General features: G+C 34.7%; 2 protein-coding genes and 1 pseudogene across 3 annotated transcripts; 2 read left to right on the top strand and 1 right to left on the bottom strand.

The window, feature by feature from the left end:
- Positions 1 to 7756: 7756 nt before the first annotated feature.
- On the bottom strand, positions 7757 to 9265 carry LOC117625338 (annotated as a pseudogene).
- A 1029-nt stretch (positions 9266 to 10294) lies between these two features.
- LOC117626221 (uncharacterized protein ycf45) lies at positions 10295 to 16570 on the top strand. Of its 2 annotated transcripts, XM_034357880.1 has the most exons (9): positions 10295 to 10726; positions 12110 to 12324; positions 12697 to 12847; positions 13542 to 13733; positions 14122 to 14284; positions 14379 to 14614; positions 15330 to 15509; positions 15597 to 15719; positions 15995 to 16570. In XM_034357880.1, exons 1-9 carry the CDS (start codon positions 10295 to 10297, stop codon positions 16298 to 16300), a joined length of 1998 nt encoding a protein of 665 aa, XP_034213771.1. In that variant the 3' UTR covers positions 16301 to 16570. The 2 variants fall into 2 exon arrangements, with proteins under 2 accessions (XP_034213771.1, XP_034213772.1); XM_034357881.1 differs by lacking the exon at positions 12110 to 12324 and having other exon boundaries at positions 10606 to 10726; positions 15995 to 16557.
- A 5390-nt stretch (positions 16571 to 21960) lies between these two features.
- Positions 21961 to 22373, top strand: LOC117623762 (CLAVATA3/ESR (CLE)-related protein 1). Its single transcript, XM_034354731.1, has one exon. The coding sequence runs from the start codon at positions 21993 to 21995 to the stop codon at positions 22224 to 22226; it is 234 nt and encodes a 77-aa protein (XP_034210622.1). The 5' UTR covers positions 21961 to 21992; the 3' UTR covers positions 22227 to 22373.
- The last annotated feature ends 4152 nt before the right edge of the window (positions 22374 to 26525 follow it).

The following is a 26525-nucleotide window of genomic DNA, read 5'->3' as shown; positions in this document are numbered from 1 at the left end:
ATCCTTGTTCCAGTGACCACCAACTCTAATCCATGTCATTAAAACCCTAGACATTCTTCTATGTGCATACCTGTAGCACCTACGCATGTTGTTCATTAGGTTCTTCAAACCTGTCTTGGCTTTTCATATAGGGAGATTTTGATTTGCTGCAAATATCCATCTAATAAGCTATTTCATGTCAATTCAAGAAATGAACGGGCAAACTAAAGGAGTGTAGAATGAAATTTTTAAAATACGAATAGCAACTCGTTAATGAGATTCGAATTATCTGCATTTAGCTATGAAAATTTCCCTGAAAGTCTGAGCTGGGGGCATAACCTTACATGGCAAGTTGAGAATACTTGGAGGTCTAAAATATGACACCCTAAATGGGGAGAGAATTTAGTGTCATAGGTTCGATGTCACTTATTTTTATCTTACTGTCCATTTCATTAGTTAAATGAAGAGTGAGATAGAGAGAAGAACACATTATAATCATGACAAAAAGCTTTTCTTAAATGGGAGCATCGGCAACTAAACTGCTCCCTCTCAAATATTTGTTGGGAATCAAATTGTATGTTACATGCACATCACGTAAGACCTATGGTGTTTTTGACCCTTATATTTGATCTCGAAATTACGTTTCAAATCTTGGAGTGAAGAAAAGGGAAAGAGATGTTCTTTTTTGGGACAGCTGTCAGTCGGTCTTCTTTCTCCAGTTTGGTGAATGTCAGGTTCAATCATGAATGCTCCCCTCCTTTTCATATATATAAATTTTTCTAAAATAGGCTATCCACCATATATTCATAATAATTATCTACCCTACGTTCATTTTTTATTTGTATTTTTATCTCGTAATAATTAGGAACATCAACTATTATAAATAACTCATTTTTCATTTCTCATCATTTTTCCAGAGGCAAATTAGTCAATTCTTCTAGAAATATATTAAAAACATATAAAATTTTGTAAGCTATGCCCAAGGGGAAAGAAAACTATCGACTATTATCTTCAACATAAAATAAAGATATTTAATACCTTTAATTTATTTTTTTCGTAATTGTAATATTTCGATGGAGAATAAGATTTTTTTAATTATTTTTTATACAAGCGATATTATGAGCAGTGACAAACATATTAAGGCGTAAGGAGTTGTATTTGTACTTCTTTTCACCGGAAAAACCATTATAAGAGCTGCATATTGCACCTCTGCTCAGCCTGGGAGGTGCACTCTAGGTGTTCGACGAAAAATTTAAATGAAGTCAGTTTGTTGTTGTGCTGCGTTGTTGCGCGATGCGCCGTACTGCTTTGTTGTGTTGCGTTGCTACACAACGCACTTTTTTTATTAAAAAAAAAATTAAAAAAATTATAAATTCTAGCCAAAATTGCTCATTAGCTAAAAAATTCCTTAGCCCGCCAGTGATCATGAGAAGTAAAATTCGAACACAGAATTTCGGTGCAAGGATATAAATCTACATCCACATGTAGTAACCATGCCAATATGCAAAGAAAAATATTTCCCTCCTTTTCTTATGAACTCTTGCATTCATTCTAGAAGGGAGGCAAACAATATCAATATACAAATAAGAGAATATGAAATTCACTGGGGTCAATTGACCCTACAAACAGACAACATACGAAATTGACATTGATGGGTAATTAGGCAAGTCCCATCGCTCTAATAAACGAATATTCTTATACTTAAACTATGAGATTTATTTTGTGTTATGGTGGAAATATTGATATATTAATTAGCACCGACGACTATCAACTATGAGTCAAGGATATTATTAGCCCGGATTTGTAATTTGTAAATTGTAAATCTCACATCGCAGTCTTGCATGCTTCAAGCTTTGTTTGCTTGCTGTGTTAGGTGCTAATTATGTAATTAAGATAATCCAAAAGGCACCTTAGGGTAATGACAAAGGATATATGATACTGTATATCTACTTCATCATTCATTTTATTTTAAGATTACTTCATCCATGATTCAATTCAAGTCATTTTCTTAGTATTAATTTTTTATGTCGGAAATTATTATTTATTTAGCTTGGCAATATCCTCTTTCCGGGGCCATTACATGAATTTTGTACAACATTCAGAGGTTTCCTGCATCACCAAAAGTTAGCTAACACCTCAATAATTTTCTTTTCGGTACAAACCAAAAAGAAAAAGACTAAAAAAAGAAAACCACGTTATTCAGCATTTTTGTGGGGATGCGAATTACATTTTTAATTAGAAACATAGGCCAAATTATAAATAATATCACATGGGTCTTTTGTATTAGCACCTTAGTCTCCATACCCTTTTGTCAAAAAAATTATACTTTTTTATTTGTGTGTGTGGAAAAATTTTAAGATTGCATTCATAATTCAGTTAAAAAAGTCACTAGCCACAAATGACCATTATAATAACGGAGCGGTCTAACATCAAAATTAAGACAATATGTACGCCTCCACTTACGATCGAAGAAACTCTAGGATGGGTATTTCAACTAAGATTGAAAACTTAGAATAATCAAAAAGAGATAAAGTTTGAAAAAACAAAGCCTTAACAATACAAATAAAACTCTCACATAGGATAGATGAAAAACTCACACAAAGAGAGGTGAAAAGCTATCACAAAGAAGAAGTGAAAACTGCACAGAGAACTCAAAGAATCTCTGTGACTTATTCCAAACATAAAGAAACCGCAAAAAAGATGGTGTTGGAGATATGACATTGAGACGCAGCTACCTGTGATGGTTTGAGGAAAATCATAACAAAATAAAGACAAATAGGGAAAAAATTTTGTGTCTGAAAATGAGGAAAGAAGAGAGGGAGGAAGAGAAGAGAGAAGAGGAAGAATAGTGGCTTCCTCCTCTCTCAAAGTAAAAATGATTTTAGAAGTGTTTTTTAGGAGAGAGGGGGTTAGAAAAAAGAAAATCGCCAATAATTAAGAAGAAGATGAGAGAAACTCACATACACTGATATTATGAGGGTGTTTAAACTCGAGAACCACTTGAGAACACATCAAATATCTGAATCAATCCAACTAACACCTATTGATTAATATGAATTTACGTTAATCACTCAAGAAATTGAGGATTTATATATCAAAAGCGATAGTTAGCCAGATGACTCGACAACCTAGTCCCTTGACTAACCCAATGTCAGAATTTCTGATAGAGCAGCCTCAAAATCAAGCAACTTGTCAAAAGGTGCCTGTTCCCCTTGCAACTTGTCAAGCTTAGAAGATTGCGCCTATCAATTGTTGCTACCTAACTCTCGATCAATCTAACAAGGTGCTGCCAACGCACGAAAATTGGTATAGCAAAATGGTGCACAAATTATATGTTGGAGAATGCGTTTTGAACAACTTTTTTTTCCTTCTGCCACCTTTGAAGACAACAAAACCTCAAAAGATGGGATCAATTTGAAGTGCTCGAAAGTTTTAAGGTTTCCCACAATGATATTTTTTTTCTATTTTTCAGGATATATATATATATATATATATATATATATATAAAATTGGGTTTTGAAATAAAGCTTGAAAAAGGTACAAAATACTAAACTTTGGAAAGAAGATCTTCTTTTCCTACACAATTACAAGAAGCTAGGAAACAGAAATACAACCCTACCATGGAATTATAAGGACTGAGACTTAATTGCTGAGCATGCAAGCCTTGGCAAGTTGCTAATGATATGGAAATGTTTCTTGTACATGTGTAGTTGGATGTATTAATAAATATAATTGTTAAAGATATAAAATGTTGTATATGGATAAGTATTGTACTCATCATTCATATAATATATAGTTTTTGGAGTTCATTCTGATATATGTATATAAAAAGGTCTCTCTACATATTGGGTTTCATCTCAAAGCCAACTTCAATTACTACTTCACAATCATTTAGGCTTCCTTGGTGATTTAAGTTTGTTCATCAAATTTCAATTTTTTTGATGCAAACAATATTGAAGAATGAGAGTTTCGAAAACAGAATCTCATGCGAAACGATAATTTCTCTTGGCCGTTTGAACTACAAATTTTTTGCATTTCAATCTCAAATTTATATTAGAAGATTAGTTACTCTATTCAGATCACGTGAATTTTTGACGTTTTATCAATCTAATCCGCTTCTTAAAAATAATTTGACACAAAATATTTAATTTAACCCATATGCATATTGTGCTTCATTGAAAAATAATAATTAATTAATTCTTTCAATGACTTGCTCGAATTCTCTAGAAAGTTGTTAAAACGAATGTGCTGGAACAGTGAGGAAAACGCAAGAGACAAGAACCCTTTTGATGCTTAGGGATTAAGAGAAGAACAAGAAATTATAAATACCAATCTTTGAAGTATAAATCTCGTGGAACTTAGCAAAAGAAAAAAAAAAAAAAAAAGCTATGGAAAATTGGGAAGAAAAAAGCTAGACCGTAGAAATCTCATAGAAAATTGGAAATGAATTATTTTATTGGTCAGGGAAGCCAAGACAGAAAAATAAATACATTGTTTCTATTTAAGTAGACATCTCATGGAACTTAGCAAGAAATGATAATAAAAAAGAAAAAAAAAAAGAAAGAGCATAGATCTCATGGAGAATGGGAAAGAATGTGCAGCTACAGTACTGAATAAAATGCAAGAGAAGACAGAATCCCTGGGATTTTGAAGATTATAAGTATTTTATTTATTGGTCAGGGAGGAATGTCGAGAAACAAAAAGAAAAAATCATTTTAGGTCAACCAAATAGTTTTGATCCTGAACCTGTTAATCAATCATTATATATGATAAAAGATAATAGTAAATGGTCATAACCAATGAGAAAATTCAAAATATCAATAAAATAATAAAATAAATTCATGTTGATTCGATTTAGGCGGTTTTCAAATTAATCAACCGAACCGAACCAAATTAATTATAAATTGGTTTGGTTAATCCAAGATTACATTTTCTTAAAAGTTAAAAATCGAACCAAACAACTTGGATTGATTTGATTTGATCCTTTGAATGGTTTCTTACCCACAACTACTACTAAGTGAAGAAATTGTCATATATATTAGAGCAAGTATTACATATTCTACTATAATACTCAAAGAAAGTAGTACATGTTCTATTCTTTGCACATGTGATTCAATAACAGAAACTGAGTTTAAGCGTTTGGGACAAAGTTCTAAACTCGATTATTAGAATTCGAACTCAAATAAAATTGAGCAGATACATATAATTTAAGATTAATCGCTTATAAATTTATAATTTAGTGGATTGTGAAAGCATCATCTTCCATCTAGACAAAAATGTTGTCTGTTGAATTGATTGTTGTACCATATCACCAGCATACGATCGTATAGAATCTAGAAAAGTTTCTTCTTCTCCTTTTTTTGGACAAGAAGAAGACTTGATGAGAGGAGGAGGACCATTTGTGAGTTATCCTTTACACGTGTGGGCGCGTGGAAAAGGTTAGGAGTGGGTTTTGTTGTGTCCTTTATTCGGCGCCCTATCTTTTTCAGGCAGAGACAAGAGAGGGAAAAAAGAAAATAATATTTTTTCTGGGTTACTGTTAACACTGCTCCATAGTTTTCCAACCACTTTACAGTTGGTCTAGTTTTTGTTGTACATGTATATATTTTTTCATTATTTTATTTTCATATGGGGAAACGAATGTTTTTTTTTTATTTTAATAATCAACAATAATCATTTGATAGAATTTACAGGACACGTGGAATTTCTCATCACGTGTGGGTGTTGATTGTGTGGGGTCATGGACATGGGTCCTAGGGTGCCCAAGGTGAAGGGCTTTTGGGCATGTGAGGTAAGGCCCACTGGAAATGATTGGTAAAATTTCATTTGAGATTACTATTTACTACTCATGAAGCATTTTTCATTTTGGAATATAATCTGTTTTTTAAATATTTATACGAGTGATATCAGGAGAGGAGAAATTCGAATACATAATCTTGGAGTGCATGTGTAATTGCTTTTAAGAACTCTTCATTTGGAACCTTATACATGCACTCTGAAATAAGTTTCTTACACTGTCTACTCACACATGAGATAAACAAGAGTCATCATTTGATCCATTTTCTTGATTGTCAATTTGATTGGGGAAGTCATTTTCGAAGTCGACAATTGGCCGGAAACGGAATGTCAATGCGTTCAGATTAATTTACAGGTGTTTTCCAAATGTAGGTATGGCTCAATGCCCTTGTGTTCAAGTTACAATGACAATTATAAGGTGCTACAGTTAGGACCCAACTAGTTGTTAGCCTTTTGCGGTTAGGCATTTCAACGGCAATTGACAACCACAATGTTGACGACGTTTAAATGATGTGGATGGTGCAATCACTGCAGTCTTTTTCCACCATTAATGTGTCCATTGGCCTAATGTGTCTATGGACATTCTTCAAGACAAAAACTTTTGTATCCGTTAGGGTAAGATACGAACCGATTATACGTATATCGACTAGATACATACGCAACTTGAAGAGTACTACAAAATCTTATCAATTTAGGTCAGTATTAGAATGCATTATTTTGTATTAAAATGAAATAGCTAGGGTCCATGTATACTTGTTGATTTCAGACAGTGAGAAAGAGAGAGATGGTGGGTGAGTTTGAAAGCATGCCTAAATTGAGTGCATCTTTTTGGACATGGTGTGGTCTGGTGAAGGGTTTTGTCAAAAAGCTTGGTTGTTGTCATGTGCTGCGGGACGGTGACATAAAAATACTTGGAACCTTCTCCACACTTTTATGCTGCTAACCCTGATTTTTGTTGCTCTTGTGTTGTGTCCAATTGAAAAATTGTTGGTAAATTTAAAAATTTAAAAATAAATAAATAATGTTTGGTTAATAAGGAGCCAATTCTTTTTCCATACGAAATGGCATCTTGGATTTGCTTGGATAGTTTTTCTTTTCTCTCATTTTGTTGTTCATGCATTGCTGAGAACACGATTCCTTTTCCACTAGAAATATAAGTTATTTTCAATTGACGGTGAAAGATAGAAATTTCTCTCTTTCTAAATGCGCATGTCTAAGAATTTGACAATTGAGAAAAGGATCAATGCTTCTTGAGCACGAAAACTTTAGCTTATTATCTAAGCTTGAGAAAAAAACTTTCCTTATTAGGTATCAAATGTGTACTTGTGATAGTTAATTGTCTTGGAAATAAATGGTAATGCACTAACAAAAGGTTAGGGTCAAATTGACTTGGGGGTCGATTTTTAATCTTCTTTCGATTGAAGTATTTTTGTGAAAAGTTTAATTTTCTTCTTTCAACTATACAAGTGGACGACTCTTGACCGTTGAGGAACGTACATGTATTAAAACATACCATTTAAGTGCAAACAAGCATCCTCGTTTGCCTTATGATAAAATCAAAACTTATAATCATTGTGAACACTTTTCAATTGGGGCAACAATGTAACAATGCACTTGTCTCTATCAAGGTATGTCTGGTATCTTCTCAACCAAACAGAGCATCACACTTATTAAAGAAAATTGGAAAAGTTCAAATGAACTTTCAAAATCATGCTTTATTGTAAGCCAAAATACAAGGCATGATATGAATCTTAACTTAAGATATTGACTTGGAAACAAAGAGTTATAATTTTTTGGACCCACTTAAAAAACAACTCTTAACTTACCCATCAATCACCATGATATTTGACAAATCATCATCTCCTTAGAGATCTTAACTAGTGATGGTTGAGTTCAGGAACTCTTGCAACAGTCAAACACAAGGGAAATGATATAAAATTGTTTACTCTCTTCAATTTTTTGTCAAAGAAAAAGAGTGAGGATATGTTTCAAGCTAAGTGGGTTGTTGGGTCAGGACATGAAGTAAAAGGGCTCTCATCTAAGGGCCAATCAAGGAGAGAAAGGCCCAGTCCAATATTTGGAGCTTCTTTCTCAGGGCCATCCATTGTAATTGGGTCTGAACTCCTCTTATCTTTGCTCATTTCCTTTTGAATATATAAGGCACACATGACCAAAGTCTATATGTTAATTACAAGTGCAATCAGGAGTAAAGAAGAATATGCATCACATTCAGAATGTAAGTTTACTCCGGACCAACCTTTTTCACCCTTATCGAATTTCTAATTTTCTTGACTGGTAGTCTGTACAGTTTGAACAAGAGACCAGCTCTCTGTAAGTCTGAGATGCAGGGAACCATGCTTCCAGATCATACTTGTTTGCTGCTGCGGCAAAGCACCAGAAACGATAGCCACGACACGATAGGGGAGGGTTAACTGAAAATCAAGACACCGGTTTATAAAAATCCCCGGAGTTTTTGATCATTTCCTCATGCATTTCCCAAGACTCATTGTCATTTGGGCTTGTAATACAAAACTGTTCATCTCAAACTCAAGAACTCTAAAAATTCCCGAGGTATCCCGACCGTGTGAACCAGCTTCTTTACGGAAACAAGACGAATATCCAGCATATCTGAGGAAAGAATCCTAAAAATTAATGAGCGGAACATACAAATAACTCTTTTATAGCTAAAACCTCCAGCAAGATGTTACAACCTTAATGGTAGCTGGGATGGATGGATCCAATCATTCATATAACATGCACAAAGTGCTTGTTCAGCTGTAGCAATCCGATATTTGTCATCTTCTACCTGTAGCAATCAGATTTTGGATTAGGGTTTCTAATGACTTCCAATTTGGAATTCAACTGTTTTGAAGCTTCTCGAACTTCAACTTCTTTCTCCGCCACCAACCTCTTATCCTAGAAAATTTTAATATTCAGTTACATCATACATGAATAACAAACTAGGATTCCAAAAAAGAAATATAGAATCCCAAAGAAAACAAATTCAGTCGAACTGCTTTTGATGGAACTAATAATAGAATCTGCTTTTTTGGAATTATAGAAACATACATTTTTAGCTAAACAACATATTTTCAGAAAACTATCCTGTAACCCAAGAAAAAGAAAAAGAAAAAAAACCAAATTAAGAGAGAGATGAAATACTGACAATCTTGTCATCTTGAGCTGAGAAACTCGCTTGTTGATCTTGTTGAACTCTTTCCGAAGATTATCGAGCTCGAATTGAGACTAACATTTACATATTTTCACCAAAACGATCAAAACTTCAATACTAAAAGCTCATGAAAAAAGCTCAGGGGGGAGAGAGAGAGAGAGAGAGAGAGAGAGAGAGAAACTACGCTGACGCCATTCTTTGTCGAGCAGAATGACCCTCGTCGACGATCTCTACGCCTTTGAAACGACGTTGTTGAGAATCGCTGATGATTTTGGGATTGTTGCCTTTGTCTTCTCTAAATAGATTGATGTCCAGCATTTCGGGAACAACGCAAGCAAGAGAGAGAGTAGAGAAAATATAGCGCCTGTTTTTGTTTTTAAATGATTTCCTAGCACCTCTATTTATAGAGTTAGAATTATGTAGATAGGCCTCGTTTGTTGCTCAAAAGATCTCCAGTTTTATAAGGCTTGTCTATGATAACAGAAGAGATGTTTGGAAAGATACAGGAAGAAGAAGACTGAAAAACAGAGAGAATATACTTGAGATTTTCTGTTATTATTCACTCAATGAATATTACAATGCAGAGTTCAGCTTTATACAATTGTAACTAACAGCTAACTAACAGCCATGCTTAACAAACTAACACGTGAATAGCACGTGGGTATTCTAACAATACTAAGCTGATGTGTTCATCTATCAGTCTAGAGTTTGGTGTAATGGCAGACTGAGAAGCTTGATAAGAAAACAGTATTATTCTGCGTTTGGTTTATGCTTGAACTGAGATTAGTTTTTATTATTTAAAAAGTGATATAATATTTTAATTGTCAATTATATTTTTATAATTCTGAGGACAACAAATTAGTGACCTTGCTGCCCAAGCAATCGAGTTAGTATTTAAAAAAAAATATATAACTTGCAGCTCTAAACATTTATAACTGAGCCCAATGGAGCCGCAGCCATTACATCATGATAGCCCAGTTACAAAACATCAGCTTGAACAATATCGGCTCAGGCCCAACCCTTTCTTTTTGTTTGTTTCTGTGATTCACCATTGAAAATGTGGAATTTATTTTATGTCTTTTATCAACCAAAAACATGTTACGCTTTGAAACGCAATCGATTGTGGCTGAGAATCTGCATATTCCCCCCAATGCCCCCTTATGGATATCAGAAAAGAATAAAAGCATAAATTCTGGCACTTCCCATCCAACCTTTAACAACTGAGAGACACCTCCTCAATCTCTCTCTCCGTTATCTAAATTCATATGCAAAAAGAAAAAAGAAAAAACAGTTTGGAATTGGATCACCAACTGTGACTCATGCATTTTACTCTTCCCTCCAAAACAGATGCTCAGTAATTGTTTTCATCTGCTTCACCCACAACCTCTAACCCAACTCCATATCTTAACTTTACCTCCAAAATTCCAATGCAAGACCCAAGCTTTTTCCCATAAATCCCCGCCAAACACATATTTTCCTCACTTTCTCACCAAAATCCCTTCTGGGTACCCAAGATTTCTGGGTTCTCTGTGTTCTTCAAGCCCATCATCATGTTCTGCTTCACCGGACGAGGAAGATTTGGAGGTGGAATTGGGCCGCCTTTTGGCCCTTTTGCCAGAAGAAATGCGGCAGAAAGTTGGCGAGCACCCAGAGCTTCACCAATTGATTGAAGTGGTTATGGACTTGGGTCGAAAGCCCTTGGCCCGGTTTCCCTCAGGGGATTTTGTGTTGTCGGAGCTTCCTATTACGGTTCAGGATCTTGAGCATGCTACTTCTCAGGTGAACTATTTTTGCCCACTGACTGTTTGAGAAATTGACTTGGATTGTGATACAAGTTTAGTGTGTCGTGGTAGTTTTAGGTCGATGGTTTTGTGTGGATATTAATCATGGCTGTTGAATGTCATGAGTTTTTGTTGCTGGGTCAGCTATGCAAAACGTAACTGATTTGAGTTTTGGGTTTAGGTTATGGAAAATGCTTTTCGTCTTGTTGCAAGTAGGTTAAATATATAGACTAAAACAGTAGGAGGTTATCGATGTACTTTAGCTTTGATTGCATTGTGAAAGGACTATCACTGAGCGCTGCGTAATTAACTAGTTTTTTCTTCATTGGACTTTTGTGTAAATGTTTTATTACCCAGTGTTAGTAATGGCCTAGTGGGATTTTGAGTTAGGAGGGAGAAATAAGAGGTTGATCTGCAGTATGAGTTATCTATTCATTTATGCTCCATTGTCATGTCGGGACACATTTTTCTTCTTAACAGTTTAAATATAGTATTTCTATTTTATGATTATTCCCTATAAGATAATCTCCCCTGTAAATTTTGAAGATTGCTCCTTTGGTCACGTACAAAGAAACAGGAGGGTGAGAGAGAACTATAAGCCATCAGACTTATGCCTTCTTGTTAATTTTTGCGGACTTGGAATTCCTTGTAAAAGGAAGAATGACAAACCCGAAGATCATTTATATGAAGTTTGCATGTAAAAATTCGTTAGTTTTTCATTGGGGGATTAATAAGACCCATGCAGTGCAGGATGGGCGATATAACAATTGCCATATGGTGCAATGTTGTACGTTTGTCCTGAACTTGTATGACTGTGAAAGAGAGAGGCTTGATATCACAGGACACAAAAAATGGTTTTAACCATTCACGTAGACTAGATTTAAGGTATAAAAGGACTTTTCGGGCTGAAATTGTGCATGGAAATGATAAATGAGGTAGAGGTCAAAAGTCAAAATATCTAATTAGGATTTGAGATAGTCTAGAGTCTAGTCATGTCCTTAAGCGAATACCAAAAAGTGTGTTGTGAAGCAATAAAATTTGTTCTATATGGGAGATTTTGAAAACTTGTTATCTTTTGCACCCATTAAAGACTTAGCCTTTTTATTTATTTTATGTTTTATATATTAAAGTTCAGAAATATAACCACTTGAGTCCCCTTCGAGTGGTCAAAATTTTCAGAATCTAAAAGAAGGGCTAAAAGTCTTTAAAAGGTCTGAAAGTCGGCTAGTTTTCAAAATTTCCCTACCCCATCCTCACCCTCCCTTACTAGCTTAGCCAAAGCTCAAGGGTACCACCACCCATTTTGTTCTAGAGTTTTATTTATTTATTTATAAAATATAACAGAGTACCATATTTGGCATTAACTATCTGGATGCTGTAGGTTGGCGATTTTGCCATCGACAATCGGGCAGGAATTAGCAGGACATTACACCGCATTAGTGCCATTAGGAATAGAAAAGGTTCCATCATTGGTCTAACTTGCCGTGTTGGTAGGGCAATATGTGGCAGTGCTAGTTTGCTGCGAGATTTGGTTCAAGATGGTGGTTCTTTGTTACTCATTGGGCCTCCAGGTGTAGGAAAAACAACAATCATCAGGTTAGTCTTGCCTTTTCTCTCTGTTTGACTTGAATGCACACTGTTGCAATATCTACGTAAAAATAGAATACAGGAAATATAGAAGTTGCAATGCATTTTACACAAGATCTGGCAGATAGTATACTTACTAAGGAATTAGAATTTTTAAAGTTATGCACTCTGTTGTACTGATATGTTTTCCAGTCAGGAATATCTTGAATTATCTTTACATTTATCACAAGTATCAATTAAATCCTATGATAATATAGTTATTTTGTTTACATTTATCACAAGTATCAAAATTGTAGTTATTTTGCAATCTTAGAACATGCAGGTTTTGGATGCTTTTTCATGAGTCTATCAATCTGATCGCCATGATGTTCTAACTTGCAGGGAAATAGCTCGAATGCTTGCAAATGATTATAAGAAACGTGTCATGATTGTTGACACCTCAAATGAGATTGGTGGGGATGGCGATATACCCCATTCAGGAATAGGCAATGCTCGGCGAATGCAAGTCCCCGTCTCTGATTTGCAACATAAGGCATGATTGAAAAGTGTATTATATCAGTTATTTTGTTAAATCCTGTTATTTGTATTGACAAGATAAGGGTGAATTTTCATTAATTAGAGTTTTCTCTGATGGATCTCAAATGTGTAGGCCAATGAAAATTTTAAACTATATTCGTGAAGAATGCATATAGAGTAAGGACTTACCAACTAGCTATTGGTCTAGTGGTATTTCTCTCCACTTTGTTGGAAGATGTCCATGGTTCAAATCCTCCCTCCCCAGATAAAAAGAAAAGTTTTTGTTTCCCCCATAAGCTCATATAGCGTAAGGACTAATTTTTTCTGCGTTATGCTGTGCTATTTAATCTACAGGATCTTTTCTCATCACATTTTTGTGGTAATGCTACCTTAATTCCCAGAAAATACCTTTCACAATGTCATTCTCCTTTCTTATTCCTCTATTTTCTTCTCTTTTTGTCTCTGTATATCTGTGTGTGTGTGTGTGCATCTGTGCCTGGAGATGGGCTTAATCCAATATCTACAAATACCTAAATCTCTTTGGACAGATAGAACTTAGAACAAAATGGGTCAACTTGGGAATATTTAAAATGACAGAGTACAGATGGTAACTGTCATTTTGTACACATTTAAATATTTAGCAGCATGTTACAATGCGAGTGTTTCCATCATTAAATGATTCTTATGCTCATATCTCTCGTTTTATTCAGGTCTTGATAGAGGCTGTTGAAAATCATATGCCACAAGTGATTGTAATTGATGAAATTGGCACTAAACTTGAAGCAATGGCTGCAAGCACAATTGCGCAACGTGGAATTCAGCTTGTTGCCACTGCTCATGGTGTAACTATCGAGAATTTGATAATGAATCCTTCATTAGAGATGCTTGTTGGAGGAATACAGGTCAGTTGGCCATAGTAAAAATGATATTGCAATTTACCACATATAGTACATTCAATAACATTGGCATGGCATCGTCGCATATATATACCGCTTATATATTCTTGCATTAAACTTAGTATGTTTAGTTTCATTATTAAATAATAATTAGTTCTTTCTTTCTTTTTAGTATGTTTATGTTCTCCCTTCTCTTTGGTGTTTCATTTTTTCTTGCTGAGCTTGACAATCAAGTGTTGGTCTTTGGGTTGTGCTAAAGTAGTGATGGCAGTGCATTGATCTCTTTCTGCTAATTCATATAATTTTCTCTTTGACTTCTATTTATTTTAATTATAATGGTTGTATGAGTTCAAGTTATTTCTGTTCAGTTACATCATTGCAATCATTTTTTTAGAGCGTGACACTAGGGGATGAAGAGGCCAGCCGGAGGGGGGTTCAGAAGACAGTGCAAGAAAGGAAAGGTCCTGCAACCTTTAGTTGTGGGGTGGAGATAATTTCAAAGGATGAGTTGAGAGTTCATCGTAGCTTAGAAACAACAGTGGATACTATCCTCTCAGGTATGCTTCTTTGGAAGCGTAATTTCTTTTTGCTTTCATTTTCCTTTCCGATAAATTATGAATTAAATCTGAAAATCATGTTTTGCTGGTGAAGGTCGTTTCCCAAATTTTGAAGTTCGTAAAATTCACTCTCGGGGATCAGAAGTAACTACTGAAAGGGAAAATTTTCTTCACAGTTCCTTGGATGAAGAGGACGAATATGTTATTGAAGATGCTCCAGATATGGCTGACAGAGGATTTGGCCATATTGATTTCACTTCTGTGGTCTCACCCAATATGCAAGAGGATTCTATGGATGAAAGGATACAACCTCGCTTGTTTGTTTATGGGGTAAGACATCACTACCTTGAAAATTAGAGAGAGAAAGAGAGGGCAATGTGAAAAATGCTACCTCTGTAACAGTTCACAACCAATTAGAACTAGAAACTGTTAAAGGTCTTCATTCTTCCTGCTTCCCATCACCCTTGTTACAGATGGGGGCAACTATTGAACGAAGAATCTTTTGTGACAAGCTTGCTATCATACCTGTGCTTCCTAGTGACAAATAGTATTATCTAATATAAGAAAAATCAGAGAAGATTATAAATCCTATAGGATATTGACACAACATTTTATCTTCCAATCACATGTGCCATGTTCTTCAATGTGGCTCACCTATGTTTCTTTAGTTAGAGGAAATGACAAGTTAAATAGCAGAGTAGCATATTCTTGTCTTCCATGGCCCCCCCTGAATACACAACTGCAGCTTTTCTTTTGAATTCCTGGCTATGGCTAAGCGGTCAGTGAAACAGGGTTTAGCCGCTTACTGATTGATGTTTCACAAAAGCTATATTTGCTATACCTCATAGCTTTTTGGTCAATAAAAAAAGGCATGTAAATTCTGGGGTTAATACTCATCTTATCCTGGTTAACTGAAATTACAGCATTGTTCAGTCCAAAAAGAAGAATAAAAATGAAATAAAATAGATTCAAAATATAGAAGCTGGAGTATGATTACGTAAGTTATTTTCAAGCCTAATACTTACAAAATGAGCAGTTATTTTAGATCTTAGAAGCAAGCGTGATACAAGGGATTAAACAGTTGAAGATGGATGAAGCTGCTGTCCAGTTCATAGATGATATCAGCAAGGCAGATGCACTACTTGCCTTGCAATCCAAGCTCAAGAAGAATCCCCGAATTCAAGCAGTTGCTAAATCTTATGGAATACCCATTTATGTGACTAAGGTAATCAAAATCGCACTAGCTTTGCTAGTTTTATTAGTAACTTTTTTTTGGTTATGGTTTCACCATTGGTTTCTCCTTTTCTTCCAGTCAAGCTCGTTGGTGGAAATAAGAAAGGCAGTTCGGGCATTAATGAGTGATCATAAAGATGGTTTGAAGGATTATGGGTCGATAGACAATATGAAGTCATCTGAGAAGATTGATGCTTTAGAGGTGATTATGAACATTCTCCCCCAACTTACATTTTCTTTAAAAATTTGTGATTGGATTGCTTCAAGTGGGCAAGAATTGACTATGCTATCTTCAGCACAAGCCAATCCAGACAGTTAAAAGCTGAAGCCGAAATCTGATAATAACTTGGCAGAAATCTGTGCTTTAGTTTACAAATAATTGGTTGAGGGATTTTCTGGGACATTGAGTCTAATCAAAGTTTAGTTCAATAACTTTGCATGCAATACAGCTCCATAAAATATTTATTCATCATACAGGAGGCAAGAATAGCCGTTGAGCAGGTTGTAATTCCAAAAGGGGAACCTATGGAACTTCTTCCAAGGGCATCTCACATTATATCTGCTCAGATTGACCTTATTCGAAAATACCAACTAGAAGCAGAAAGAACTGGTAAGGAGCCAGATGTGCGCCTCCGTATCCTTCCATTTCATACTACAACGACAGAAGAGAATCATACTAGCAAAATAATTGATGCTGATAGTGGATTTGATGACTTTCTCGGTACCAATGATAGGAATGGTTCACTCTCCAATGTAGACAGATTACCATTACTTCCTGAATAGTTATTAGGATGTTGCCATAGAACATTGTTACATTTTAATGCTAAAATTCATGACGTTACCTGCGAGCTTAAGGGTGTCTGCGCGTGCACTTTGCCACAGTCTGATCTTGTACCAATGGCCAAATATCTTCGCTCATAGTCAAATCTGTAATATTACATTTGAACTACCATGTTGATGACACACACAGAAAGATGAAGATGACAATTGATCATCTATGTAATGATATGATAATTTTAAGTAAAATGCTGCATGATCTTGATTTCTGTTTTATAGATTTCTTCTGTTAAATGTGATAAGTTTCAGGTACTAATTTGCAGAGAAATATGTCATTCTTTTGTATTCTTTTCGTGAGTTTCTATTTTACAGATGATCACAACTTCAAGAGAAACACTAGCATGAAACGGGGATAGTGGAGGTGATAACATTTCTAAATTTCTAGGCAGTGCTGGAAAAGCAGCCGTCCACTAGCTTAATCCGATTCAGCTCCACAACCTTGTTCTTTTCAACAACCCATCCCCATATAAAATATGAATTCAAGCCAAGATGATGAAAACAGTTGCTTTCTTATTATTTGACCTCCAAGCAACTTCTTGTTTGAAAGGCTGTGCCAATAGATATAAAAATAAAGTAAACTGACTTTTATAGCCAAAAAAGTGATAATTATAACTTTACAAAAGGGTAGTGCCCTTTTAGTCCTGTCCTAGTATGCATTAAAAGATTACATAAAAGCTAGGGATACTATTGATAGTTGATAAGCATATAGATTCATATAAATGAAGAGCTTCCGCTAGTGCTAAGTCTATAATAAAGTCGATATTGGCGAGACAGAGAACAAATAATAAGCAATAAAATAGCCTGATCATCACGCAATTACCAACAATTGTTATGCAGAGCCACCTCCTAATTGCATCAACTTATCGTCATTCATCATTAATGAACTTGTTAATTTTATCTTAATTATCCAATCAGTCTTTTGTACTTTCTCACGTCTCTATGCGTAGAAGAATCGGTTGGTGAGAGAGCTCTTGGACATGGTATTATGGTTTCCACGTTGTCACGAACGTTGATGACTTGAATGTGGTCAACCATAACATGTATGTTAAATGTATATTTCGAACAAGCAAGAGAAGGTATAATTTGAAGAATTGAAAGGGGCTGTAGAGATGATCGGTCGGTAATGATCTAAAAGATAGAGATTCAGTCAGTGTTTCACCCGTATCCGTCCCACAGTTAATTTGTCTCACAGAAGGAGGTTGGTTATGGTTAGTTCGACAATGTACGGAACCCTTATGTGTAGGGATGCTCGCCTAATCCTCTAAACCTTAGTCTCTCTTTTTGTATTGATTACCTCCTCTTTAATAATACATTCACGTTATTCTCTTCCAAAATAAAAAATAGACAATTCTGATCGTAAATTACACTATATGACGAAACAGAATGATAAAAACTCGATAACTCACTACCCTAAGTTGAGAAGACACAAGAGCCAATAAACTGATATCCAATTGCACAAGGTTGCTAGTATACATTGATTGATGCAGGCAAAAATCATGCGTAAGTTGCTTGTCGTATCATTTTATGAATTCATTGAGATCCTTTTCCATATCCTTAAAAACCAACTTTTCATTCAAAATGTCAAAGTCCCTATCATGATTAGTGAAGCATTATCCATAATAAGTTCTTGGATTAACATAAATACTAATTGTCAAATGCTTAAATAATCAAATTGAGGCCCTGCTGCTGTGGTCAACTGCCACTATAATATAATGCGCGAGGGAGTGACCCAGCCAGCCAGACACATCATGACATGCTGCTCGGCTGTGGATGTCTACATTATGTTAATTATGGGTTTACTAAACCTGAAAATTAATGGGCCGGTAATACATGCATAATTACTTCATGCTGTGATGTGATTGTGTGTGGGTTTACTCTTTTTATTTTATTATAGCTTTCGATTTTGTTTCTTTGACACGCAAACTTTTATTTTCTTTTATTTTTGACTCCTTTATTTTATGTAGTTTTATATATATATATATATATATATTGTGTTTTCCTAAATATAATATATAATTAATTATTTGTACCTCCTTTAATGTGAGTTTGGGACGGTTATCTAGGCTCTAATCTTAATCAAAACTTAAGAGAGAAAAGTCCTATATCGCCCACCTCTTTTGGGGTGGTGACTACCATGCTTTTTGTTCCCTCTTTCTCTTTTTCATTTCCTCTTCACCTCCCCCACTTCCCATACACCTTGCTTCCCCCTCACGCATTCTCTTCTTCTATGTTTCATTGACTCGTTTATGGCGTAATTCTATAATAGATTCATGCATATCTATCATTTTTTTGTGACTCTGCTCTATTTATTGAAGAAGAAAGTCAATTGGTGCGGATCTGTTATCTTCTAGTGTTTGCGGACAGTGGATTGGCTTTGTGACAGTGGGGTTGCAATCCAGCTAGTACTCTCTTTGAGTTTTATGTGTAGTTTTTCAACTATCTTTTGTGAGAGTTTTTCGCATCTCTTTGAGAGAGTTTTTATTTGTGTTGTTTTGGCTTGGTTTTTCCAAGCTTTATCTTTTTTTTATTATTTTAAGTTTGCAATCTTAGTTGGACAACAATGTGTGATCGTTAGTGGAGGCGCATCATATTATCTTAATATTGATATCAATTTTTTCCATAATTGTAATGGTCCTTTTTGGCTAGTTTATATTAAACCTTTGTGACTAGTGATTTTTTTTAGCTGAATTGCATAATTTCTTAAGAAAAAAAAGGTTCCTAAGGGCTAAGTAATTTTGGTGTGATTGTCACATCATTATGTGATGCTATCATTCAACTCATATTATAATATGTGTATTTATTTATTAATCAATACTATACTTTTGGCAGACCGTCACACTAAAAAATTTCTCATAGGGTACCCAATTGCATAAAATAAAAGCAATATATAACAGAATACTATACAAATGTTAAAGACGGTTCAGATTATTGAAATACAATGTATGAACCCTACAAAGATACCCTTTAAATAAGTTTATATGAGAGATTCCTTAATTGAATCCATCTAACTATATACACATATACCTTTGGCTATTTGTTGAGAAATTTCTAAAATGGTGTAATTTGAGGACGCATGATGAAACTTACTCGCACTATATTTCAGTGATTCAACTGTTTTCCATAAAAAATATTGAAATGATCACCATCAAATGGTTAAATGGCTTACGCTTTGCTTGATCAAATAAATAATCAATTCTTTTTTTTTTTTTTGTTGTTTAAAAATCAATATTTTTGTATCATTAATCCACAAAGATTTATGCTTAGTGTAAAACAAAGATGAGCAAAGACGACAATGATATTGGTGGATGAGGAAATAAGCCTGCGAATTCCCCTTTTGGCATTATTGTTCGTTATGGTGGGGTTAAGTCGTATATGTTATTTGGATTTAGCACTTTTTGGGCAAGAATTAAGGCATCATAATTCCATAGGTTTGTCCTTGTCAGCAATATTTTAAACTGAAGGAAAGCGACAATTAAATCAAGGGGGTGGTGATTATCTAGCTGCCCTGCAACACTAGCTACTGTTACCATAAACTACATGTACAGGTACATCAACTGGAATTGAATAAGATAAAATAGATGAACAACAAATAGAAACTCCGAGCGATAAAAATATTCAAGGCCAATCTAAACCTCGTATACAATCACTTTAAATGTACGAAAAAAAGAATCGAACTAATGGTGGATTCAGGAATATTTATAAGAGTGGGTAAATTATTTTTTTGTTGGGATCAATTATATGCCCTATTTTAAAACAAATATATATATATATATATAAATCAAAAGCAACATTTCTTTCAGATTAATGAAAGTGGTATATTTTTTGAGTATATTTCCGAGATTAAAAACTATTTTCAGAATTCATTAAAAGAAAAATACTATTTTCAGAGAGATAACTGAACAAAGAAAATCTAGAAAAACCAAAATTCAAAGGCTCAGGCGAAAAACAATTTGAAGCTTGAGAACTTTGGGTTAGCAGAGTAGTTTAGTTAGGGAGAGTCCCTATTTCAATATTTCCAAAAGAAGCAACATCTATAAATTCAAAAAAAACAAAATCAGAGAAATATATAAATATTATTAGAGCCAAATCAAAAGCTGAATAAACTAAAGAAGAGAAATAGAGAAAAAAAAAAAGATATAGTAATTGAAGTATTAAAGTATTTGGCTGTTGATATGGGGTGCTTTCTAGAAAAAGTGGTGGGCTATTATTTAATTTTTCTGGATTGATCTTACACAACTAACCTAATTTATCTCTCTCCAAAGTCAATACTGAGCTAGAACCTACTTTAGCCTAAGCATGAATTCGTCATTGCATCGAACTCAGATGCAAAATAACGAAATCACTAATATTTAAACTAAAGAGAGTGGACATACAAAGCATGCAGGATCTATAACATTCAGCAACTCTATAGGCTAATTTGGAGATTCATTAAATATATGCAAACGTACCTTTGAAATGGGAAAGTACTGTTGATGTTGCTCCAATTTCTGAGGCTGACATTGGAGAACAGAAGCAGACAAATATTATGGTAATGGGAAAGCTTTCCAATTTCCAATTAGTATCTATAGTCTGTCTGGCAGCTTCCTCAGACACGTATGTGAATAAAATCTCTAAATAGTAACCTTGATCTAATGGTTCGAAGCCTTGGGCAGCAAACTTTTACTTGCTGACAAAAATGCAGCATGCTGCATGCGGCCAAAAGAGACTTCAGGAGATTCATGATCGCATTAATATTATGACGTGTAAGAGAAATTTTGGGCCCTTGGTATCTTTTGCCTTTGATCTTTTGCCTTTGAGTTTAAGTAAATTAACACAGTCGACAAAGATAGATTTGTGTGGGGTAATATGTTTGTAGGAAGCCGATAAAAGGCAAGGGAAAAAGAGACATGGTATTATTAAGCGAAGGATCATGTCCCACAATTACAAAACTTAGATTCGGATGGGACGGTTCGTATCTCTTTTGTATCATTAGGTGATCTTATGAGAAAAGAGAGAGACGCATAAACATCATGAGATTATTTGAATGTTTGTTCTCTTCTCACAACACATTTGTGATGACCATATTAATCTCTTACAAAAATAGACCTAGTATAACTTGATTCGTTTTAAGAATTTGGATTCGGCTTGATTATCACATACGGTTGTTAGCTTGATATACAATGTTAGCCAATTTTTCAACAACTTAAAATTTTCGAGTATAGCTGTTAGATACTAAGACCTATTTTATTCACAGTTTCAGGTGAGTCTTCATTCATTACGAAATTAGAGAGATGTTATTAACAATTAAAGAAGGAATTTGAAGTGAAAATGAATGTGAATGTGAAGTGTGAACTTATCAAATTCCTGTGGAAGCAACTCGTATAAAATCTTTTATTACTGTAATTTTTTTAAAGAAAATCTAGACTAATAAAGGAATGTGAATATTCATGCACCGCATATAGCATGATGAGAAATGCCAAATTAATTGTGCTTTACTTAAAGTTCTCTGATCCCATTAATTCCAGCACGTGTGCATTAAAGGATTCTCTCTCTCTCTCTCTCTCTCTCTCTCTCTCTCTCTCTCTCTCTATAAATACACCCCCGACCATACCCTATAACCTGGAGTTCCACACTTAGAAGCTCTGAGAACCCAAACTTGATGATGGCTAGCCTAAAATTCTGGTTCTGTCTTTTGCTGGTCTTGCTTTCATTTTCAAGTTCTGATCAAGCCCGTCCTCTTGCACCATTGTTAGACAAGAGCAACAACAGAGAGGCCATGATGGAGAGTGCCAAACAAGTGTTGGGGGCTAGCATCGAAAGACAAGTTGGAAAGCTTTTTGAGACGTCCAAAAGAGTGAGTCCGGGAGGACCCGATCCCCGACATCATCTTTAGTCTCTCCCGACATGAAGCATTCGAGTTGCATTAGGCTTTTACAAGAATAAGTGTTGTTTATTGTAAGCCTTACGTATCATGAGAGTCCAACGCAACAGATCAGGCGTGTACAAGTTTTCTTCATTACTAGTTATTTAGTGCAATCTATCTATATGTAGTGGAACTTTGTATCTCATTTGAATGTGGTGACAAATTAGGATCATTCCCCAATTAAGATGCAACTCCTTCGAATAATAATAAAAAGTCCTATAACATTTTCATATATGGATAATGCATATTAGGGGTGGGCACTCAAACCGGCAAACCGGAAATCCGAGCCAAACCACACTGAACCAAACCGGAAAAAAACCGAGTTGACCAAAAAGTCAAAAACCGGTCAAAAACTGAACCGGACCGGTTTGGACCGGTTTCGGATCCGGTTCCATGTCTTCAAAAACCGAACCGGGCCGAACCGAACCGGTGAAACTAAAAAAATATATAATTTCAATATATAATTTTATTTAATGCTATATTTTTAATTTCACTTAAAAAAACTTAATATTTATCCAAGTTCAATGTCAAAAATCTCTCTTTTCTCACTTTAATATTTATTTTTTATATGAAATTGAATAATTTGTTAATTTTCAAGTACAAAAATAATATTTCAGTTGAGAATTGTATTACAAAACAATTTAAAAAAATAATTTTTATAATCCGGTTCAAAATCGAATTGGAACCGGACCGAAACCGGTTCAAACCGAACCGGACAGTTTTTGAATTTTTTAATTAAAACCGAACCGAACCAAACCGCATGAATAGTACCGGATCGGTTCTAATTTGAGGCAAAAACCGGTCCAAACCGAATCGTGCCCACCCCTAATGCATATCATGCATGCAACATTTAATTAACCATTTTATGATGGTGTGGGGTATTCTCAATGAACTCCTTCCTTTTGCACAATGTATGTTATACCAAAGTAATGGCCATCAAGTGGGGGAAATTTGTGGTCAAGAGCAAACCGAATTTCGAACGGAAATTAATCTTGTTTTTTAGATGTGAAGACACCTCGTAGTATTTTACGAAGAAAAAAACAATGGTCATCAATTTTCTATGCGCTTTCAAATTTAAAAGCACTACTGGTGATCAAAAGGCCCATTACATAGTGGCCTTAAGAAAATAGTGTCACAACTAACATAGAACACTATTATTGGTGTTGAGGATGTGGCTCTTGGTCGGAAATGCTATAATGAGGCAGTTGTTGGTAGGAAGAAAATGAGTTGTATTGCTTTTTCTTTCATTACGAATTATAATAGCACTTTGACCATTCATGCTTCAAAGATCCATGAACCTTTGTTTATTAAAAGCAAAAAAAATATATCCATTAACCTTTCGGTGACTCTATTAGCAGCAATTCAATTTTGTTTAATAAGCCGTGGGTTATATATGTGGTGGAACCTCCTGAGCACATACATTAGAAGATGGATTTGTACTTATCGAAACCCTAAACCCACATTGATTTTCAACTCACCGGCATAATCGATGCAATATAAATTATATAAAGATTGACTTTGGGAAAAAGCAGTTTTATATTCAATCAAACTTATCTACAGCTTACCAAATGATGAAAGTGGCCACCTGAGTTTATAGTGCATCACTTATCTTGTTGTGGGTCGATCGAGCCCCAAAGCTGATGAACAAAAAAATATTTGGAGTTAATGTGGAGGTCAAAGACTACGCAAATCAAATTTTCTGACCGTGCAGAATCTTCATTTATTTAAGAGATTTCTCAACTGAATCTTATTAAACGATAGCAAATTTATTAATAATATTGATGTGGAAGAAGCTTTTCAGAGATCTTCCAAGTTCAACAGAGATTATCAATCTCTATGGCTCAATAAAATCGAAGCACCGGGACTAGACAACAAGAAGGAATTAAGAAGCAGAAAGAAAGGAAAGTGAAAAGGCGGGCATCACTTAATTTGGAGTATACATAGAAGAGACAAATTGGAAAAGCTCATACGTAACGTACCAAAACTTTTCCTACAAATATAATATTTCAACTTGGATTATTGAAGGTGAAGCAAATATTCGAAAGCTCGATAATGCATCACTTGCAGAAAAAAAAATATGAATGAAAAAAGAAAGGAAAAAAAAAAAAAAAACCTCATGCATGCTGCGTAAGGCCAAGCTAATGACTTGGCTTGGCACCAACTTTTAAAGGTAATAATCAGACATGACATACAAGAATGAATAGCAATATCAACTAGTATTATATGTTCTATGCGTTTGCAGAGACAATCTATTGGTATCTAAAACATTCCTTTATGCAATGCAAATCAAGACCCAGACCTAGCTAGTTAAAAGCAAACTGACGGCAAAATAGAATATAATATGTGTACATGTTCATATTTTGTTTTGTCAGTTTTTCACGTGTATAGTGGATGATTGACAGTCGTTAATTATCTTTGTGAATCTCACGTTGAATTGTTTCATTTCATGTATGTTAGATCATGATGAGAATCCCTATGCTTATATAAGAGAGCATTTTATTATGAGAATAAGATAAGAATAGCTTTAAATGATAAAATTAAGACATGATAGAAAAGTGATGAAAAAAATCATGCACGAAAACCTCACGTGCACAATTTGATACTACAAAAACAAAGCAAATGTCACTTGTGAATGGAAATTTGTTTTCTTTGGTAGTGGATTGCATAGACTAACCCTTTTCAACAGGGTCTTAATTTGTTCTATTTACCCCCATTAATTAGTGCTTTCAATATTAATAGAATATTAGAAAGGAAAAGCCATGGAGGTCTCTCTATAAATATATAGAACTCATACATATCCAACAAGCCTGGCTCAAAGTCTCTACCCTCTACACATTTGAGCAATTTTTAAGACCCAATTTGTTACAGAATGGCTCCTCGTGCAAGCCTCAAATTTGGGTTCTGCCTTTTCCTGGTTTTGCTTATATTTTCCAACTCTGAGTCTCGTCCTCATCCTGCTCCATTATTAAGCAAGATGAGCAAGCAGCAGGCATTGATGCAGATTAAAGCCTTAAGGGCTAGCATTACAAGGCAAGCTGCAGCCTTAGGAAGTGGATTAACGGACTCCAAGCGAGTCAGTCCCGGTGGCCCCGATGGACATCATCACTAACTTGTGATAATTTGGAAACTTTTGTACTGTTGAACTTTTTATTTTTATTCATCAAGTGTCGTTCATGAGATTTGAACTTAAGACCTCTACTAAACTGGAGACTGGATGCTGGTGGACCAATGATCATTGGCTACTCTTGAACTTCGTGAGACTACCAAGTTTTTTCACTGAAAATTGTATCCGTCAACACTAGCTAGGTTTCCTTGTTTGAATGAGATGCATAAAGTTCTAGTTCTAATCAACTGATGATTTCTCCCCCGATTAGAATGTTGATACTTGTAGTCTGAATCTAACATGGATAAATAATTAGAAATTGATATGTAACTCTCTCTATGGTGAGTGAGTAACTTTTAACTTTTTTGAATCATGTCATAGGGTAGATAAAAGTAAAATAAATAAATAAACAAACTGATAAAAAAAAATTAAAGCTGTTCTAGGAAATTATATATAGTTTTAGTTTATATGTACCTGCATATATACATATATATAATAACTATTTATATAGTTTTAGTTTATCTCTCATCAATCATAAGCAATCCATCCCATTCAAACTTTGAGTAGTGCCCCAAACAGGATAAGAGTTATCTCTTATTGTTTACAGAGGGGAGGTCATAATCAATAAAGTTATCAGCAAATTAATATTAATTTGAAAACTTTCCATAATCTCTTGTTTAGCACTGGCTTGCCAATGCTATATTGTATATAGAAAGGTGTTTTACTTTTTCCCTAATTAATTATTTTTCTACAAGTGAAATGAAATTAAGGAGCACTACAGGTCAATAACTTTGGTATCTATCTTGAATATTGGCAGGACAGAAACTGCAGGAAACACAAATGGCTTTACCTGCAGACCAGATCCCTGTATGCTAGCAATAGCATCTAGCTGTGTGAAAACATGGTAAAAAAATCATTTGGAGGGTAAAAGAACAGGGTACAGATTACCATGGGTGGAAATGATTTACAGGGGGTAACTAAAAAACTTCAGATTATATGAATAGATAATCTCCTAACAAATGGAAAGAGATGGAGGAAATGATGAATGACTAGTAATTCTAAACTCATTCTTTGACTTATAAGCTGGATGAGTCAGTGTTTCATGCATAGTGCTTTTTATACTTATCCAATTTCCTGTCTGTAGAGTAGATAGGATCTTAATTAGG

Source organism: Prunus dulcis, chromosome 4, assembly GCF_902201215.1.
Source record: "Prunus dulcis chromosome 4, ALMONDv2, whole genome shotgun sequence".
Lineage (NCBI taxonomy): Eukaryota > Viridiplantae > Streptophyta > Magnoliopsida > Rosales > Rosaceae > Prunus > Prunus dulcis.
The sequence above is the reverse complement of the archived record's forward strand: the minus strand, read 5'-3'. Positions and strand labels throughout refer to the sequence as shown.

What these genes read in the sequence shown, in the direction of transcription:
- LOC117626221 (XM_034357880.1), top strand. Translation starts at nt 10,295, where the DNA reads ATGCTCAGTAATTGTTTTCATCTGCTTCACCCACAACCTCTAACCCAA. An exon ending in TCTCTGATTTGCAACATAAG is followed by an intron (nt 12,848 to 13,541) that starts GCATGATTGAAA and finishes CGTTTTATTCAG; the next exon opens with GTCTTGATAGAGGCTGTTGA. An exon ending in CTCGCTTGTTTGTTTATGGG is followed by an intron (nt 14,615 to 15,329) that starts GTAAGACATCAC and finishes CAGTTATTTTAG; the next exon opens with ATCTTAGAAGCAAGCGTGAT.
- LOC117623762 (XM_034354731.1), top strand. Translation starts at nt 21,993, where the DNA reads ATGATGGCTAGCCTAAAATTCTGGTTCTGTCTTTTGCTGGTCTTGCTT.